The 17044-nt window shown below is 35.8% G+C and overlaps 3 protein-coding genes across 6 annotated transcripts; 2 read left to right on the forward strand and 1 right to left on the reverse strand.

Annotated features, from left to right (window-relative positions):
• The first annotated feature begins 1850 nt into the window (after positions 1-1850).
• On the forward strand, positions 1851-6921 carry LOC113713386 (transcription factor TGA7-like). 2 transcript variants are annotated; one of them, XM_027237110.2, is made up of 9 exons: positions 1851-2125; positions 2884-3066; positions 3146-3217; positions 3433-3492; positions 3577-3654; positions 3742-3799; positions 4588-4859; positions 5196-5423; positions 6579-6921. In XM_027237110.2, the coding sequence occupies exons 2-9, from the start codon at positions 2902-2904 to the stop codon at positions 6732-6734; spliced, it is 1089 nt and encodes a 362-aa protein (XP_027092911.1). In that variant the 5' UTR covers positions 1851-2125; positions 2884-2901; the 3' UTR covers positions 6735-6921. The 2 variants fall into 2 exon arrangements, with proteins under 2 accessions (XP_027092911.1, XP_027092912.1); XM_027237111.2 differs by having other exon boundaries at positions 1987-2125; positions 2894-3066.
• A 580-nt stretch (positions 6922-7501) lies between these two features.
• Positions 7502-11536, forward strand: LOC113714595 (uncharacterized). 2 transcript variants are annotated; one of them, XM_027238517.2, is made up of 6 exons: positions 7892-8054; positions 8462-8495; positions 8621-8695; positions 9698-9837; positions 10701-10838; positions 11173-11536. In XM_027238517.2, the coding sequence occupies exons 1-6, from the start codon at positions 8043-8045 to the stop codon at positions 11380-11382; spliced, it is 609 nt and encodes a 202-aa protein (XP_027094318.2). In that variant the 5' UTR covers positions 7892-8042; the 3' UTR covers positions 11383-11536. The 2 variants fall into 2 exon arrangements, with proteins under 2 accessions (XP_027094317.2, XP_027094318.2); XM_027238516.2 differs by lacking the exon at positions 8462-8495 and having other exon boundaries at positions 7502-8054.
• A 211-nt stretch (positions 11537-11747) lies between these two features.
• LOC113714594 (phosphopantothenate--cysteine ligase 2) lies at positions 11748-16064 on the reverse strand. Of its 2 annotated transcripts, none has more exons than XM_027238515.2 (10): positions 15925-16064; positions 14908-15073; positions 14675-14798; positions 14545-14589; positions 14337-14422; positions 13777-13829; positions 13639-13698; positions 13377-13478; positions 12566-12685; positions 11748-12167 (listed from the first exon to the last, which is right to left on the reverse strand). In XM_027238515.2, the coding sequence occupies exons 2-10, from the start codon at positions 15050-15052 to the stop codon at positions 11928-11930; spliced, it is 975 nt and encodes a 324-aa protein (XP_027094316.2). In that variant the 5' UTR covers positions 15053-15073; positions 15925-16064; the 3' UTR covers positions 11748-11927. The 2 variants fall into 2 exon arrangements, with proteins under 2 accessions (XP_027094316.2, XP_071924505.1); XM_072068404.1 differs by having other exon boundaries at positions 13639-13719.
• Between the last annotated feature and the right edge of the window lie 980 nt (positions 16065-17044).

Consider the following 17044-nt stretch of genomic DNA (forward strand, 5'->3'; position numbering starts at 1 on the left):
ATATATATATATATATAACTTTTTCATAATTTGGATTAACGTATTAAAATGTTGAAAACGATCCTCTGTAACGAAATTCATGAATACATCGAGATTATCCTTGTTTAAAAAATAAAATCATTAAAGTGACCAGAATAGATAAACGATAGTATACCAAAAAACATTGGAACTGATTATATTTTCATTATTTTCTCATTTTTGGTGGTTAGATGATGCTTGCTTTGTGCATTTCTCTTTTTCTAAAGGCCTGGCTGATAGGAGGGGGCCCTATGTCCCTGACCTTCTAGTACAGCAGGAGTCATCACAAATGTAATCAGCAACGTCCAAATTGTCTTCAACTGCGAAATTCGATTGTGTTTCTAGAGTCTTTAAATTGTAGTGACTTATGATAAGAATCCAGAGAGATGTACTTTTGGACTGCCTATGCAACTAGGCTAGCTAGCTTCCAGCCAAAGAAAAAGTGCAGAAAAAGAAAATTTTGTACCTGGGATTCAGTAATTATTGGTACCTCTCCCACGATTCCCCCGGCAGGACGCAATGTATCTAAAACTTAGTAAAAGCCTAAAGTATTGGCAGCTTGCCACCATAATGCCTTACGAGATAGACAGGACAAGCCTTACCATTTCTTCCAATTCGGCTGGAAGATTAGCTGTTGCATTGCACCTGTAAAGATTGGAAGTTTCCCCAAAAGGAAAATGAAAAGGACATTCTATCACAGCCAAATCACACGTGACAAGATGCTGCTAGCCTCGTACTCTCAAGTCTGATCCCTATCCATTAGAATTAAATAGTAAGACCCGTTCGAGAGCAATGGGATTCATCAAGTTTCACTTCAATTAATAATCTTGCATTCAAGAAATTACATTTTGAAGATCTTTTTCTGGTGGAAAATGTAACAATATATTAATTACTAAAAGGGCATGATATCTAATCAGCATTTCATCAAGGATGTGGAAGGCGGATGTGGGAATCAATAACTAAACCAGCAATAAAATGGGCTACAAGTGATAAAATCTTTGCTCAGACTGAACTCTTGGATTCTGGGACAGCCATTTCTGCATATATAAGAATGTAAGATAAATATTTTCTTTTTCATTTTGGTTTTGGGAATAATCTACAGTTTTCTGGATTTTATCCACGCCAAACGTCAGGAAGTCGGTGTTTTTATTTTGCTGGTGGATTGCATAACAACATGCGCTAACCTGACTATGCAGTATCCAACCACGGTTTCCAATAATAGCAAACCACTATTTGATAATCCAGTTTGTAATCAGCAACAGAGACAGAGAAAGCCCACAAGAATATCACAGCTATGATTAAGCTAATGATTATAATTTCATTTGTGCCGTATGGAATTTATGCTTCATTCCTATTTGTCCACTAGACTGCAAAATATATGAGATATAAGCTGAAGCGATTCTGCTTGCTGTCAAAAATTCTTTTAGCCTAAGGATTAAGTGTAAAATTATGATTGTAAATATCCTGAGATGTGTAGCATACGAAGTAGGAGCTCCACACCCAGACTAGTGCCATAGTTACTGTTTCCAATTGAACAGCTTCAATTGTCTCAATTAAAGCAACTTAGTGAAAATGTGTCATGGCCCAATTTAATATAAATTGTAGCCTATATAATGGTCGTGATGGTGGAGGTTTTTAGGTGGTGTAGGTTAGATTGTGTTTTCGAAATCATAATAAAATATTTACATCGATAACATGGCTTTTGATCCATTTTTATTAATTGAGCCAAATTAGAATAGTGAAAGTGGTACACTTTGAGGGTATGTTTGTTAAGGTTGGATAGGAAGAGTTGTTGTGCATTTTCAAAGCCTGTGATTATAATTCAGTTTGTCAGTTTAGATAGTATTTTAGACGTCTCTTCTCTTGCTTTAGCGAGTCAAACTGAATTAAGTTTCCCCTTACGATGCAGCTCATAATTGCAACACAGCCATAAATGGTGTTGTATCTTCTGCACCCCATTATAAGTACCCATTATCAAGATTCTTTAAGGGTTCAAACTTTCAATTCAGTTCTGGGGGTTCATCATAACAGACGGTGTAGCCGCTCTCTTTGCAAATTGTCACCTTTCATCGCTACAAAATTTTCAGAGCGGTGAAGTACTGAAAAGGTACAGTCGGTCTCTTCAGGCATATTCAGTATCTTTTTGCTTCGACTATTTTAGCTCTTTTCATCTGCTTCAACTTCTCCTTCACTTTTGGTATCATTCAGTTCCTGTATCATAAGCGTTGTGCATATTTTCTCATGTGTGTGTAAACCTTTTGAACACAGAAACGTAGCAGAAACAGCTTTTATCATTAAAACTTTATAATGCTATATTAGAACTTGAGCTTATTGGGATAGACTAATTATAAATTTAAGTTTTTTTTTTAACTTTAAGATTGTCTTTATTGTAGGTCTGTGTTTCTAGTGTCTTATCTCGAATCTTGACTAAAATTGCTGGTACATAGAGATTTGAGCATAGGAATTAGAATTGTTGTGACAGATTGAGGGTGGATCAAGCGCATTTAAAGCCTTTTCTGCATGAATTGATGATTGTGAGTTTCTTGTTTGGAACATGGCACCTTCATAAATAGTAACTTGACAGTTCCTCGAGCACTTGGACATGACTTGATCGAACTGTTTACTCATGAGAATTACTTTACCTTCTCTGTTCTTGTTGCAAACATATTGCTCCTCCTTTAGTATTTGTTATTAGGCCAATTGAATAGCAAAAAGTACTATTTTCCAATGTGTATACTTGGTAGAACTTAAATATTCCTGGTGTTGCAATATGTTAATCGACGTATATCTGAAATTCCTTTAGGTATGGTAAGATGAAGTACTTTTTCCTGCAGCTAATCCAAATTTATCTGATGTAACATAAAGGATTCTGTAGTTAATTAGATGATGAATATGGCTTCTTCAACTCAATTTGCTCCCTCGAGAAGGATGGGTATATATGATGCCGTGCAGCAGATGAGCATGTGGGAAGACACATTAAGGGCTCACATGACACCAGACACAGGTGTCTCCATATTCACAAAAGCGGATCCAAGTCTAAGTAGCAAGGTGAAGCTTTATTACTTCTTAATGAAATTGCCAAATTTAGACTATTACTATATGGCTGACTTCTATTGGAATTCCGTAGTCTGAATGTACATCCAAGGAACCATTGATACCTCCCATAGAGAGTCAAGCAACAAGAAGTATTTCCGATAAGGTGATTTCAAAGATTACCTCCCCCCCCCCCTCTTTCTTTCTAGTGCCATTATTCAGGGATGTCTATGCAGACCAATAAACTGCAATATGTATTGGTTTAATCCACATTAGTTTATGAATAATCATGACAATGCAGCAGTATAGCTAAACAACTTGGAATAGTAGAAAGCAAATCACGTATGAAGTCACTAAATAAGGATCAATATCTGCTGACAGGTACTAAGACGTCTCGCACAGAATCGTGAAGCTGCCCGTAAAAGCCGTTTAAGGAAAAAGGTATGCAACTGCATGCTCATATGATATCTACTCGAGCAATATTTGGAGAACTTCATTTGAAACATGGTTGAACTCTTTTCACAGGCTTATGTTCAGCAACTGGAAACCAGCCGTTTGAAATTGGCCCAATTGGAATTGGAAATTGACAGAGCTAGACAGCAGGTATATATCTTATGATCATTTTAACAAATGACCAGTAGTCATTCTACTTACTCCCTATTCCCTAACATTTCAAGGGATGACATATAGGGTGCCTGTATTGGAGGTGCAGTTGCTAATGTGGGATTTACTGGAAGTATAAATCCAGGTACTTGAATTTAATTTTGTGTCATTGGTCCTATCACTCAGGCATATCAATCTTCTAATTTCATAAACTTCATTTGGTTATCTACTTCAATCCATATGCAAGCCATAATCTTGGAATTTTTACTCAGAATATGATTTTTATGTACTTACATAATGATAATCAAGGCAACCAGTAACATGAGAATCTATGGAGCGGCTCATTCACTTGCTTGTGGCTTAGCATTGCTTTTTGTTGGTTGTTGATTCTGCATAAAGCTCTCAGGTATAGAAAATCAACAGGGAAAGAGAAGATAACAGAGTTCCCTCAGATAATCCACTGAAATTGCAAAGGATATTATCGTGATTGAGAATCTTTCGCAGAGTCTCTGATCAACTTATCTGAGTTAGTAGCCATGTGAGCTAATAGTCTAAATCAATTAACCATTCACAGTCTACAATTTTTTTCCCCGAGGAAAAGTTGGACAGCAGAAAGTTTTATGAAGTTTGACATCATTTTAGGCATGACATGAGATCTTTTTTCAGCTGTTTAGTATTAGCAAGTGATGAAGCATATTAATTTCTCTATGCATACCAATTATGACTAGAGAAACATATGAGTCGTGATTTAAACTTCCCATGATTTGTCACTTCTTGAGGAAATGGATTTCTTATTTTGTCTATGTTCTGTTAGTCCTACTTTTTGCTAATAGAGATTTCTGAGATATTGCCAAAGCACAGTATTTAGCTTGCTGTCCAGATGCATTCAATCCAACTTGGGTTGATTTGGAGATTCTTACTTTATTTTTCTAGGAATTGCTGCTTTTGAGATGGAGTATGGTCATTGGGTAGATGAGCAACAGAGAAAAACTTCAGAACTCAGGAATCTTTTGCAGTCTCCAATAAGTGACTTGGAGCTAGAAATGGTTGTAGACAATTTATTAAACCACTATCATGATCTCTTCCGGATGAAAGCAGATGCAGCCAAAGCTGATGTCTTTTACTTGGTTTCTGGTGTCTGGAGAACTTCAGTGGAGCGCTTTTTCCAGTGGATTGGAGGGTTTCGTCCATCAGAGCTTGTAAATGTAACTCACGGTTCATTCCATCTACATAATTTTTCATCTCTTTTTAACATCATCTGAGTAGTTGGTCTTTCTACCACACATAGAGCTTATGTATATAATTTCTTAGACTTCAGACAACATAAGGAAGCATAAGTCAATATCTTATCAGATGTCTTCTAAATTGGAGGAGCTCCAATTTAGGGATATATCATATATCTAACAAGTGATAATGTATTGTTCATAACACATAAGCCTCATTCTACTTCCACACATACAGGGAAGATTTTAATTTTATGAAATTACTTCCAAGTTATGAGTCCTTGCGAAACAGCTTGATAGAATTCATGTTTGTAACAGATTTTAATGCCAGCACTGGAACCCTTGACTGATCAACAGCTTGTTGATGTTTGTAATCTGCGTCACTCATGTCAGCAAGCTGAGGATGCTCTCTCACAAGGAATTGACAAGCTACAGCAGAATCTGGCTCAAAGCATTGCAGCTGATCCAATGGTAGTGGGGAATTATGGTTCCCAGATGGCTTCTTCTATAGAGGACTTGGAAGCACTGGAGACCTTTGTTAACCAGGTAATATTATCTTAGTTTACGCCACAAAAGAATCTATGAATATTCCCAGTCTGTTTATCTTCCAATTCGGTCTAGTTTGTGGAAGATCAGTTCAGTAACAAAAATAAGACCTGCCACCATTGTTTCATATGTCTGACATGCAATGAACATCCAGAAGAAACTGCTTGTGTCGATTTCGTTTGGGTAACCAAGCATAGGGAGAGAACTTGGGAGCATGCCTTAATAAGGAGTTAGGTTATTTATCCAAAGCATTAGTTCTGGGCCTTTAAGCATCTCCTGACGTCTCACTAAAACAGGTGGATGTGTAAGTGTGGAATATGCAAAACTGAATATGTACATCTATTAGGCATGGCTGAGATCAGGATAAACTCATATTTTTTCACTTCCACAATCTCATGTATCAGAATAGGTCCAAGGTCCCTTGGCAGTATAGAGCCTATCACAGAAGTTTCTTAGTTTGAACAGATGTGGTTCTTTATTAAAAAAAAAAAAAATAAAATAGTATACGCTTGTTCAAGCACCACTTCTTCTTGTAGTAACAAATGCTTAGAGGAACTTTTTGGTCAAGAAGAGGACTAATTTTTTCTCGTAGCAGAATACTTGTTCCTAGACTTTTGTCCAGAATTTGGAGATAGGAGCAAATCCCTTGCAATGCATATACTAGAAAAGATGAAAAAAAAAATTACTAAACTGCATTGAACTGACACCATATACTGTAGGTTGAATTAGTCATTTGGCTGTATCCTTAAAAGCTTTGTCCATTGCCAGATTTATTGACTTCTCGACTGGAAGTCCAAGTCCTCTATAAATGCATATTTTTTGATAAACAACAATCACACTTAGTGAAAGGTATGCCCAGCATGTATAAAATAGCTAGGGCCAAAGAAGTAAATGTCTGCACTTGATCAAGCTAGTTTGTGGTTTTAGCTACAAATCACAGGTTTTTCCTGCTAGGTGAACTTCTTTTCTTTTAATGATTCTCTTTGGTGCCACAGACTCAACATCAGATTGCTAGTCTAGAATTGATCCACTGGAGTGGATTCTTCTGTCAACGAAAATAATATCATTATGTGGAAAATAGGTTAAGAGAATATACCAGTTTACTCCTCAGCAGTTTCGACCATAGTTGCTTATGACTTGCTTGTCATTAAACAGGCAGATCACCTTCGGCAGCAAACTCTGCTGCGAATGTCTAGCCTCTTAACAACTCGCCAGGCAGCAAGGGGATTGCTTGCTTTTGGGGAGTATTTCCAACGTCTCCGTGCTCTTAGCTCACTTTGGGCTGCTCGACCTTGCGATGCAGCAGCCTAGCCATCTACAACAGGAACCATATTCGAGCAGAATATGTAACCAGAATTTTGCTTAGCAACACTACCATGTAAACCTATTTGTATTATAGCCACCTTGTCGTACTTATATGTTCAGAATGTGTATACATGTATTAAGATGATACAATCATATTTCTATAGTTCCTCAGTTTGATCTTTAGAATGCTCAATTCCTGTCTCGACTATCCTAAATGCAAAATGCAGAGTTTTCTTCAGAACCCTTTATCAGGGAAACTAACAATTGAATGCATCTACATTTATAAGATCAGCATACATAGAAGAAAGATACCAACATGGAACCAACTCTGCTGGGGAAAGATCAGTTCAATTGTAGCCACCAAAATGGATCGTTCTTGTTTTCATTAACTCTGTGTTATCAACAAACAATTAAGAACATCAACAGGGATGATGATGCTGAATGCCATTTTATGGTACTTTAACAGCCCAGCTCTCTAGCATGACTATTATGGCCAATAGATCAGAAAGGTTGAAAACGTCTAATAGAAAACAATCTTCTCTTCATTTTTTGAATTTTTTGAGTCCAAGAAGTTTTACTAGATCGAGATGTTTTCAACTCAACTTCTACGTTTCAGGAAATTGTCTCAAAACCTTTTTAAAGAAAAAGAAAAAAAAAAAAAAAAAAGAAGAAGAGTTCACTGTTTCTATTTTGGTAATGATGGTATTGAATGGTGGGTATACTTGTAATATGACTATATTTTCCCAACTGTCAACTAATTTTGGAGCCAAACTATCCACAAAATAAAACGTAAATATTTTCCCACCAAAAAAAATAGAAAAGAGACAAACAAAAAGTCCACACAGATTCACAAAGATTCCAATAATTCTTCAGCTCTTCACTTCCTTCACGCCTTCAACCATCTGAAACTATTTAATCAAATAAAAAAAGAAGAAAAAAAAAGGAAAAAGCAGAGTTCAGAAGCCCTAATTTGCCAATTGAGCCTTGTTTGAAGCAATTCAAGTGATCTGCATCAGTTTTCTGTTAGAGAAACGGGAAAAATGAGTAATTTGAGAGCAATTTGTAGGCCGTACGCAGTGTTCTCTTGTTGCCGATCAGTGGTTAGGGTTAGGGTTTCAATTGGGAGCCCTTTTAATTTGGGGTCTCCATCATTATCACCGAAATCTTCTGTTTCTGTATTTTTATCTCCTCCGCCGTTGTTAGGGTTGGATTCTGCCATAAAAATGGAACCTTGGGCCACCAGATGGAGATTGAATCAGCAGAGAAGAATGGGGGTTAAGGCTTCCTCAAATTGGACAGACTCTAAATCTCCCTATGACACCCTTGGTAATTTTTCCTTATTCATATTGCTTTACCTTTTTGCATATATATATATATATTTGTAATTGTCGTAAAAACCTTGATAAATATATTGTTGTTTATATTTAGGTTGTTAGGTAAAAGAAATGAAGGTGAATTGTTATCCAGTAAAGTAAATCAAAGAAATGTTTTTATTTTCTTTGGTTGAAATGTGGGGTAATTTCTATACTAGGACATCGAGAAAATATATTTCGGAGGGATTCTTTAGAACAGGGGGGACTACTTTATGACTCTCTTAGTGTTCTAGAGACGGCTTAGGATAGAGATTTCGCAAAATTTTGATAATCATACATCTTTTGTAATATATGAGTTGTTACTTATATGATATAGTAGCTAATCAAGCTTGCTTTTGTTCTGTTTTTCCAAATGCCTAGAAAATGGGCATTTGTTTGATTAGAGAGGAAGATGGTTTCTTTCTTCTTCTTCTTCTTTCTTTTTTCCCTTTTTTTCCTCTCTCTGTTCTTCTTCTTTCCCTTCCATTTTCTTAGTCTTTGTAGCATTCTGAAAGTGATGAGTGGATTCTGTTACCTCAGAGTTGGAAAGAGATGCAGATGAGGAGCAAATAAAGGTAGCATACAGACGTTTAGCAAAGTTCTATCATCCGGATGGTTAGTACCTAACCTGTATAATGTTGTTGTGCCTCATCTAATTTTTCTGTTACTTCATATATATATATATATATATGACTACATTATTTGCATTCAATATGTTCGAATTTAAAGATGTGTATGAGTACCACTGATTTTTTTTAATATTCATCTCAGTTGATAAGTTATTACTCTTGCATGGATATATTTCAATTTGTTTTCACTTCCATTGGTTCTTTTTTTATAGTCTAATTTATGGTTTAACTTAGTGTTGATGTCACTTGAGTAGAAAACTGGCTGTTGGCCTGTTTGTGTTTCTTGCTATGCATACCTGCTATTAGTTCCTTTCTCCGTTAGTGGTAATTCTATGCTTAATGCCACTGTTATTTAGATGGCATAGGGTTTGGATTTGTGAGTTGTCAATGTTAAAGTATGTACAATAAGCGGCATGCTATGTAAATGTTCAAGGCTTGCTGTTGCTGGGTATGATTCATGTATTTTGAATTTATAACTGAAGAAGTGTTTCATGTTTGTCCATATACTTGGTTTCTCGGGTCATTGAAATATAGGGTGCTCTCATATGTATTGTAAAAGCTGCTGTTGGAAGATTCTGGATATAGAATCATCCTGTTCTATTAACTTTTTGTGTATATATAGTGTGAATCAATGTGTATTTGGTTATTTGTCCATAGGTTTTATCTTGAATGATTTCAATTCCTGTTCTCTTTACGCGATTTAAAAAGAATTTGGTGAATGTGGGAACAAAACCCTATTGAATATTTCTCAATAGTTGTATGTATCATGGTTATGTATTGACATGAAATGTACTTTAGTCTGTATAAAGCTTAGTCTATTAACTGTTCACTAAAAAAAAGACAGAGATATTTTTACTTAAGGTATGTTGCATCTTTAATTTCTTTCTGAAGTTTTGAATGCAACAAGTAAATTAATTTCCCAAAAGCTTTCAAACTTTGACATAATTGTTAATGATGTAACTAATCCCTTTCGTGTTATCCATGCCAGTTTATGATGGTAAAGGGACTCTTGAGGAAGGGGAAACAGCTGAAGCTCGATTTATCAAGATTCAGGCTGCATACGAGTTGCTTATAGATCAGGAGAAGCGAAGGCAGTATGACAATGATAATCGTGTTAATCCAATGAAGGTGAAATTTATTTCATTATCAATTCAGGGTTGAATGGTTAGGTATACCGTTGTTAGGAAATATTAAACACACAATTATCCAATTTATAATGTTATGGCTCACAGAAGAAATAGGTAGGCTTTCCATAAACCATAGAGCTAGTGGGTGCAGTTATACAGCCGTTCTTCACTTTTAGTCCTTTGGCATACCACACTTGAAGGCTTTGGCAGACCTAAATAAATAAACATCCAATCTTATAGTTATATTTTCTACTTTACCTTGTGAAGCTAGATAGAACTCTAGGAAGTGGCATAATTCACATTTCATTGAGAGCCCTAATGATGCATATATCAACTAAACATAGCTTTTTCTGGATGTTAATGATACTTGAAAGCCAAAATATTTGTATAAAAGGTTTGAAATTCTATCTGCCATCTGATACAAATTTCTAAAATGATTTACGTACTCCCTTAAGACATCCACTTGCTGACTTAGCTTGTTTGGAGCATGTCAACAATCGTCTTGTTGCTAAGTCCTCCTTTCCCAGGAATAAATAAATTTTAATAGATTTACAAAAATGCAAAATATGAACTGGTATAAGTTGAACAGAGATTGGAAAATCAAAGATTCACTTGCACAGAAAAATAGTACTATTTGAACAGGAATTGTCTCTCAGTTTTCTTTATGGTACTTTTGGCTTTTCTATACATTTGGGAAAACCAGTTGGTTTGAAAAGGAGTTTAAAATGTAGAGAATAGTACTGGTTTATGGACAAATAACTTGTATTCATTTTGGCTTTAATTCTTCAAATGGGATATATAATTCTCCACCCTCTAGCTTTCATAGCATGATCTGAATATGTTCTTGATCCATTTTGGCATTAGGCATCTCAAGCATGGATGGAGTGGATCATGAAAAAACGAAAAGCATTTGATCAGCGGGGTGACATGGCAATTGCAGCCTGGGCTGAACAGCAGCAGCGTGAATTAAATCTCCGTGTACGGCGTCTTGCCGGATCAAAGGTGTGATATATCGCCCCTGGTATATCTATTTTAATTCTTGAATGCGTACACGATGGTTTTAGAGAGAGAGAGAGACCATTTTTCTGTTTCTCGCTAAATATGGATGACTGCTTCACTAAAGTATGCTGAGGACAGCTGCATGAAATTTGTTGGTAACATGCTCAGTCATTATGTCTTTTAGACGTGAGGAGTAAAGGATAATCTGTCTGACTTGGCACTGTCATTCTCTTTATGTTTGTTTCTATTTCTGTTTACCATTTCGTCTCAATTTCATTAAATGCTTGTTTAGACTGTAATTGTTATCTGAGGATGTATCTTTGAATGGGATTTCCAGATTGATCCTGAAGAAGAAAGGAAAATACTCGCTAAAGAGAAGAAGGCATCTTTGGAGAATTTCAATAATACTCTGAGGCGTCATACACTGGTATTAAAGAAGAGAGATTTAATGCGAAAAAAAGCCGAAGAAGAGAAGAAAAAAGCCATCAGCAGGCTTTTGGCTGCTGAAGGCCTAGAGCTTGAAAAAGATGAGAATGAAGATTTGTAAAGGTTGATCCATGTGTCTGAATTCTGGTACTTAAAACCATAAAATGTTATCAGAGGGCTTTTCAGGCAAAGAAATCTGTTGTATTGTATATAAAGAAAAGGACATTGTACATACGGATTTTCGTTTGATATAAAGAAGATTAGTGAATACAGCACCCTTGAGATTGTTTCAATCTCTTCATCCCTTGCAATCGTTCCATTTTCAGGAGGATTACCTAGCCATGCCTGGCCAAAGACAAAATACACTTCCATGGAAAAAACGAATGCTGTCTACCTAGCCATGCCTGGTCAAAGCATTTGACAACTGGCTGGGTTGATATTCATCATTGATGAATGCAAAAAAAATTAAACCTTGTAGAATGCTAGTGCAAGAAGTTAGGCAACGACCATTGTCTTTATTGTTTTCTAGATTTATCCAACAAATGAATGTTTTCCCAAATATAGTATGAAGTCCCCCCCCCCCTTCTCCTCCTCCTCCTCCTCCTCTTATAAATGCTTCTCTAAGTACGAGGAGGATTAATCCACCAACTGTTGTTGGCGCAGAGACTATACACCAGCTTCCTTTATATAAGCTGAATGTCTATCCACCAGAAGTTCAACAAGGGGGCTCTCCACCTCAGCCCCTGGCTGAGCCTTGTCTCTGCGAACTACTATATTTCCACTCTTTGCAACTACGATCACTTCATCTTTACGGGTTGAAAGCTCATTAGCTACCACCATATGTACCTTGTTCTTTTTGAGAGCCATGGCAGCCTTTGCTAAAAGGATATTTGAATCTGTCTCCAGCTGTGAAAAAAAAAAAAAAAAACACCATCATTTGGTTTCGTATATCAGCAAAACAAGAAAATCCATGTACTGAAACATCTTTGACAATTGCATGTTTTAGATGAATCATTGACTACATTTACTCTTATGTCTGTGCATCTATAATGTAGAAATGAGATACTAACAGGAAACAAAAGCATAACTCTAGAGATCATCCCACTTCCAAATTAACTGAGGTTCAGAATTATTTTAAATTATCTCATAGAGCTGAACGTTTGTGAGAGAACAGTCACTCCTCCCAAGTTCCCTTTTCCTGTTACCTAAAACTTTTGTGCCAAATGTTGTAATTTATTTCATAATCTAATAGGTGTTGTTGAACATAAGCTAGAAGCAAAGACAAGCTAGGACCGAATATCAACCTTGAAGGATATGCAAAAAGCCATTGGTGCCCAAGCTTTCCTCAGCACTGAAATCATTTTAGGGACCTGAGCAAGTCGTATGTCTAGAGGACCAGATGCTGACTGAAGTTTATGTTCTGTCTGCAAAATGAAACCGAAAAAAACAACTTACCGGATAAACAAACTCCTTCACGTTTTAGGAGAGGACTAAGAATTAACATAAAATATTTATATGATGGTAAAATGGTTCAAATTAACATGAAATATATTTTCCAAACAATATTGATTCCCTCCCCACTGTGTTAGTCAATCGTAGCAGGCGAAGAGTGAAGGATAACAGAAGAAGTATTAGCAATGGAGCAAGTGAAGCAAAAAATTTACAAAGGAACATTGGAAAAACTTAAAAAATGTTCTAAATCAGGATGCTTTTTACAGGCATGCTATAACAGACTAATAGACTCCCATAAACCATAAAAGAAACATCTAAATCTAACAAGATCACCTATATAATTAGTTCTCAGAAAAATCTAACTTATCTTTCTCAAATCTTATGCTATTGCCTAGATTACCCATATATGAGCATTTTTATTACTCAAGAATTTGATTAAACAGAGCATGGATTTCAATATCTCATTGACATTATGGACAGGTTTAACAGGCAAAATAATAATATTAACATGGATTACCATTTTGTATCACTAAACCTAGCAGTAGATTACATACTATTGGACATGCAAAAGCAATTGAGACATCAGGATGAAGACAACTGCAAATATTGGGGGATGAATGGTGAATGCGCATAGACACACCCAAGGGATGGTGAGGGAAATACCAGTAATTCCCAAGGGACATAGAAGTCAGACACTGCAGCAGCAAAATAAAACATAGCACTTCGTCCAAGTTTGCTGACTGAATCTGCAATCAATTGTAAGATCTGCCAAAGACATGATGAATGATAAGCTTTACCAGACAAAACATGTAACCTCCCTGGTCATCATGTGAGCTATAGGAATCCCATGGAATAACTCGCAGCTGAAGTCTGAAGATACTCATGGATTACTAATTACATGTGAAACCAGATGTTACATACTAACCTGAAGATACTCAAAAATTGTTGTGAAAGGTAGTTTCAACAAGTTGCCTCCCACTACTGCCTGCATATTCAATTGGCATCTCTAAATTATAGAGAATATAGATGAATGATATAAGTCAGAAATAGCATTTATACATACCGCACGATGTTCACTGATGGCTCTCTTCACCACTTCAGCATGTGATGGGTGCACTGGCATATAGATGCATATTAATCCATCAAAATCCAAAGTTAGACAAACCCAAAAAATTGTTTCATATATTCAATATGGAAATAGATCTGCAAGACAAAAGAAACTGCAAAACAGTGGCATACACCCAACAAACATCATAGACAGCCAAGACATTTTAAAATAAAAATAAAAAAAAAGCCAGAAGATAAATTCGTATGTATAAGGACAAAGTAAGATTCATTTCCTTCTTAAGTATGTGAATAACATGCAATGCAACACACTAAATGCTTTTACATCTATGAGATGCTCCTCTAGTGACATTATATGACTGTAGCACAAGAGTAGCTGGTACAAAAGAAAAAGTCTACATCAGAATAGTTATGCATGATTAACACACTGTAAGTAGTGCAGGTCATTCACTGAAAAGTATCTTAAAGCATCCCCAGATGTTATGCCTACCATGCTTATTCAACTAAATGCACTGAACTACGTAGATTTCTCTTAAATTAAACATAGAAACCACAAACCTTGAATTTTGGAATCATCCGTAATATCAAAACATTCAAGTAATGGATCATCAGGAAGAGATGAACAGTATGGCTGACAGGTTCCTCTACATATAGAATCCAGTTATCATCATTACTTTCAAACAAAAAAGAAGCATAGACATTGTTGTGAAGGAGAAACCACGATTCAATTACACAAAAAACAAAAACAGGAGGTATTGAAGCACACCTACGATACAGAAAGATGACAGAATAACCAGCCTTCAAAAAGTATCTGCATAATCACCATTCAATTTATCAGCAATATATCCACTGTATTGGGTGTAAATCAAGCAAGTAAATTAAACCAGTCGATTTACTCTGTGGATGCAGCTCCTCTATGTCCAGAGCTAAAGTTGTCAATGTAACGAACACATCGTTGCTCCAAAGGAACTGTAGTACCACCAGATGTCACACACACCACCCTTGTAACTCTTCCATTCTCTGGAAATTATCATCAAAATAATAGACCAAAGACATGTTAACTACAAAGAGAGAAAGTAGCCTAATAACACCATGCATGCATATTGTCGATTGGAATGCTAATGCTTGCCTGGTGTTGAAGAATTCCTTTCAACAAATTCTTTCAACTTTCTGCTGATTTCATCAGCATCCTTCAAAGGAGGAGCTGAATCAAAGAAGGACTTGATTTCCACTGAAGGAGTTTCTTGTAATACTTCCGAATGTGTTGCATCCATAGAAGATACTTATCAAAACCTCTATGCACAGTTCCCAGCATTTACAATCCAAAATAAGTCCAATGCATCAGATTCAGAAATACAATCAACTCTCTAAACATGTCAACAAACAAAGAATGACACGACCCAAGTTGAAATAGCCATATTCTTAATGTTATTTGCTTGAGAGAATTGCATCTGCTACATGGCTTCCTTGTGGTAAAAGAATCAAGAGCTATGCATCTTGGGAACTCCATGAAGTGAAACATAAAAAGATTCAGTAAGTTATTGTGCAGCTTCAATAGGATAAAGAGCCATTAGTATCAACAGCTAGTCATGCACAATGATACACGATTCCATGCTTGCCCTTTTCAGTGGCACAAACCGACGAACTATCCACAGGGGTTGGTTAAGATAAACCATCTAGCTTAAAGCGTGCAGACGGGCAACTACCATATCTAGATATAGTCCCAGTCAAGACTCCAAAAAATAAAATAAAAAATAAACAGACTCGCCATGATAAGGAAAAGGTATCTCCCAAGATTCAGTCAAGAATTGCCTATCCTAATGGAAATTCAAATCAGTAGTAAAAGCTCCACACTATTTTCACTTTTCGCCTTTTTGACAATAGAATGGGAGGACGAAGAGTGAATTTAGAGAATCAGGGTGGCTGAGAATTGAACTCTGGATCCTAGACGAGAGAAACAAGAATCCGCATCCATTAACCACAGTATTAATATGGATCACAGCCACACGATTTCCAGACTAAAATGCCACCAAATCTAAACCAAAATGAAAGACTTTACGCATTCAAGTAATTTTATTCCAAAATTTGAAAAATCAGGATAAAAAGAAAAAAAATACAGGAGAATATCGCTGGAGCTGAGCTTCACCTGGTCTGATACAACAGCAGCAGCAGGGCCCAAGAAAACCTCAATTTCTCCGAAGACTGGTCGAGGATAGAACTAAGGATACTCTCTGTCTCATCCAATTGGCTAATTCCTTATATTACAGCTGAAAAAGGAAAAAGTCGATGAATTGTTGGTCTGACAAAGTTTTAATTCCATGTTATAGCCACCGTGCTAGTGAAACACGGAATTGGAGCCTTTTTTTTTTTTTTTTTTTCAAACGGCAAAGGTAGTCAACACGGCAACCAATGATTTGGGTCATATCGATTAATAAGGTTTTAGGGTTTAGGGTATAAATAGTTAAAATTATTAACATAATTAATTATATTGTTTGGATTGAAAAAGATATAAAATTGTTGTACTTGAGATTAAAAAAATAAAAGCAAAAAAAAAAAAATAGAAAAGAAGAAAAATTAGAAAAGAAGAAACAAAAAGGTGGAAGATGTCTTGTATTTAAAAAAGAAGAAAATTTTTATTTTCGTCAATGTGAATATTTAAATTTTACTAGATCTCGTATTTTTAATTGTCAAATTAGCTGATTTCTGCATGAAAAGTCTTGGGAATTTATTTTGATAGCGCTTAGGAATAAATTTGTGGTACATTCATTTATATGGAATTTTAAATGTTTTCCTGCAATTTTTGCTTCCTTTTGATAAACTTAAACCTTGTTCGGATATTGGTAAAATGTTTATTTACCTTATTTTGGCAAAAAAGAATGGATAAAAAGACAATCTTTTGATTGGGGTTGGGTTGTTAACGGAATTATTGACATTTTCATAGTAAATATTGAAAGAGAAAATAAATATTCAGAGAAGTTGATTTCCTGGAAATCTAAAGTTTAAAGCTTTTTTTTTATTTTTTTTAATATAGTCTAAAGTTGGTTTCTCAAAAACTTTTAAAGTTGTTTCCTGTTTACATTTCTTTTTCTTCCTTCACTAATCTATAAGTTTCTTCTTCTTCTTCTACATGCGACTCTATCAGTCTGATGAATGGATTGTTATCAATCACGTGCTATTGTTTAGTGCGGCATCAAGTGCCTCTTCTCTCATCGATATAGACATCTTCCACCATTTTTTCATCTTTTCTAATATATGTTGGCAAGCAC

Source organism: Coffea arabica, chromosome 10c, assembly GCF_036785885.1.
Source record: "Coffea arabica cultivar ET-39 chromosome 10c, Coffea Arabica ET-39 HiFi, whole genome shotgun sequence".
Lineage (NCBI taxonomy): Eukaryota > Viridiplantae > Streptophyta > Magnoliopsida > Gentianales > Rubiaceae > Coffea > Coffea arabica.